This window comes from Lathyrus oleraceus, chromosome 2 (genome assembly GCF_024323335.1).
Source record: "Lathyrus oleraceus cultivar Zhongwan6 chromosome 2, CAAS_Psat_ZW6_1.0, whole genome shotgun sequence".
Classification (NCBI taxonomy): Eukaryota; Viridiplantae; Streptophyta; class Magnoliopsida; order Fabales; family Fabaceae; genus Lathyrus; species Lathyrus oleraceus.
In genome coordinates, this window is record NC_066580.1 from 13489068 (window position 1) to 13491012 (window position 1945).

At 36.7% G+C, this 1945-nt stretch overlaps 1 protein-coding gene across 1 annotated transcript; it reads left to right on the plus strand.

Annotated features, from left to right (window-relative positions):
* Positions 1-412: 412 nt before the first annotated feature.
* On the plus strand, positions 413-856 carry LOC127121651 (uncharacterized). The gene has a single exon (XM_051052105.1). The coding sequence runs from the start codon at positions 413-415 to the stop codon at positions 854-856; it is 444 nt and encodes a 147-aa protein (XP_050908062.1).
* The last annotated feature ends 1089 nt before the right edge of the window (positions 857-1945 follow it).

Below are 1945 nucleotides of genomic sequence, written 5' to 3' on the forward strand. Positions count from 1 at the left end.
GCTATTTGGGTTATTGTGGACAGGTTGGCGAATCCTGCTCACTTTATTCCGATTAGAATGGATTATCCGATGGAGAGGCTTGCAAAATTGTATATTGAGAAAATTGTCAGTTTTCATGGTATTCCGTCTAGCATTGTATCAGATAGGGATATGAGGTTTACTTCGAGATTTTAGGAAGGTTTGCAACGTGCTTTGGGTACAAAGTTGTGTTTGAGTTATTCTTATCATCCACAGACAGATGGTCAGATTGAGAGGACGATTCAGTCGCTTGAGGATCTTTTGAGAGCTTGTGTTTTGGAACAGGGAGGTGCTTGGGATAGTTATTTGCCTTTGATTGAGTTTACCTACAACAATAGTTTTCATTCGAGTATTGGGTATGGCTCTATTTGAAGCTTTGTATGGTAGAAGGTGTATGACGCTTTTGTGTTGGTACGAATCTGGAGAGAGTGATATGGTTGGACCTGAGATAGTTCAACAGACTACTCATAAGATTAAAATGATCAGAGAGAAGATGAAGGTTTCTCAGAGTCGTCAGAAGAGTTACCATGACATGAGAAGGAAATCGCTTGAGTTTGAGGTACATGATCATGTGTTTTTAAGAGTTACTCCAGTAACGGGTGTTGGTAGAGCATTGGAGTCGCGTAAGTTGACGCTGCGTTTTATTGGTCCGTATCAGACTTCCGAGAAAGTAGGTGATGTGGCTTATCGGATTACGTTGTCGCCGTCACTTGCTAATCTCCATGATGTGTTTCACGTGTCTCAATTGAGGAGATACATTACGGATCCTTCGCATGTTGTCCAATTAGATGATGTTGAGGTTAGAGATAATTTGACCGTGGAGACATTACCTATGTGAATAGAAGATAGAGAGGTGAAACAACTCCGTGGTAAAGAGATCGCTTTGGTGAAAGTCGTTTGGGGAGGACCGGCTGGTGGAAATGTGATGTGGGAGCTTGAGATTCAGATGAGGGATTCATATCTTGAGTTGTTTGCTTGAGGTAATTTTCGAGGACGAAAATATTTCAAGTGGGGGAGAGTTGTAACAAATTTAATTTCCGTATTTATTTATTAGGTGTTTATTTTAATTAATCATTATTTGGTGTGATAATTAATTAAATATGTGTTCTGGTGATTATTTGAATTATTTGAATATATGTGTTATTTGAATAATTGAATTTTATGAGTAGAAATAACAATTGTCTAGTAATGGGCCTAATTAATTAGAATGGGTGGATAAGTGGGTTAAGCCCATTATGAGTTAAAAAGATAGTAAGGATTTTGGAGGTTAGAGTTAGTTTTGTAAAACAAGAGAAGGATAGAGAATAGAAGAGAAGAGAAAGAGGAGAAGAGGAAACTAGAAGAAGAAAGACCTAGAGATTTCATCTATACTAAGGTAAGGGTGGGATTTCAAGTGGTTATGGGTAAACATAATGTATGTGGGTTAGATATCATGAACTTAGGATTTGGGGATTTTGATTTTTGAGAAACCCTAACATGTGTTTATGTTTTAATCCATGAAATTGATGTTTATGTTATGCTATGATGTTTATATATTGAATTCCGTGAATGAGTATGTGTATAGAACATGATTTGGTGTATAATTGCATGTTTGAGTTTCACTTGAAAATGGTTGATTTGGGATTTTGGTGAAAATTAGTGGAGCTTAGGATCTTGTTTATATGATCCTAATAGTTGCTATATGATATATATAGGTTGTATAACTATTTATTTCATGAAAATGATGGATTAATATGATTTTATGATGAAAATTCGTGTTGGACAATAGCATTTTCATAACAACAGTTTTTCTGGATTTTGACAGCATTTTCGCAACAACAAATTTTCTGGTTTTGACAGTGTCGCACCTCAAAAAATGAGAACACGACGCTCACAGAGCGCAATCACACGTTCGTGGGATGGACTAAATAGAGTCGCCACCGAACTT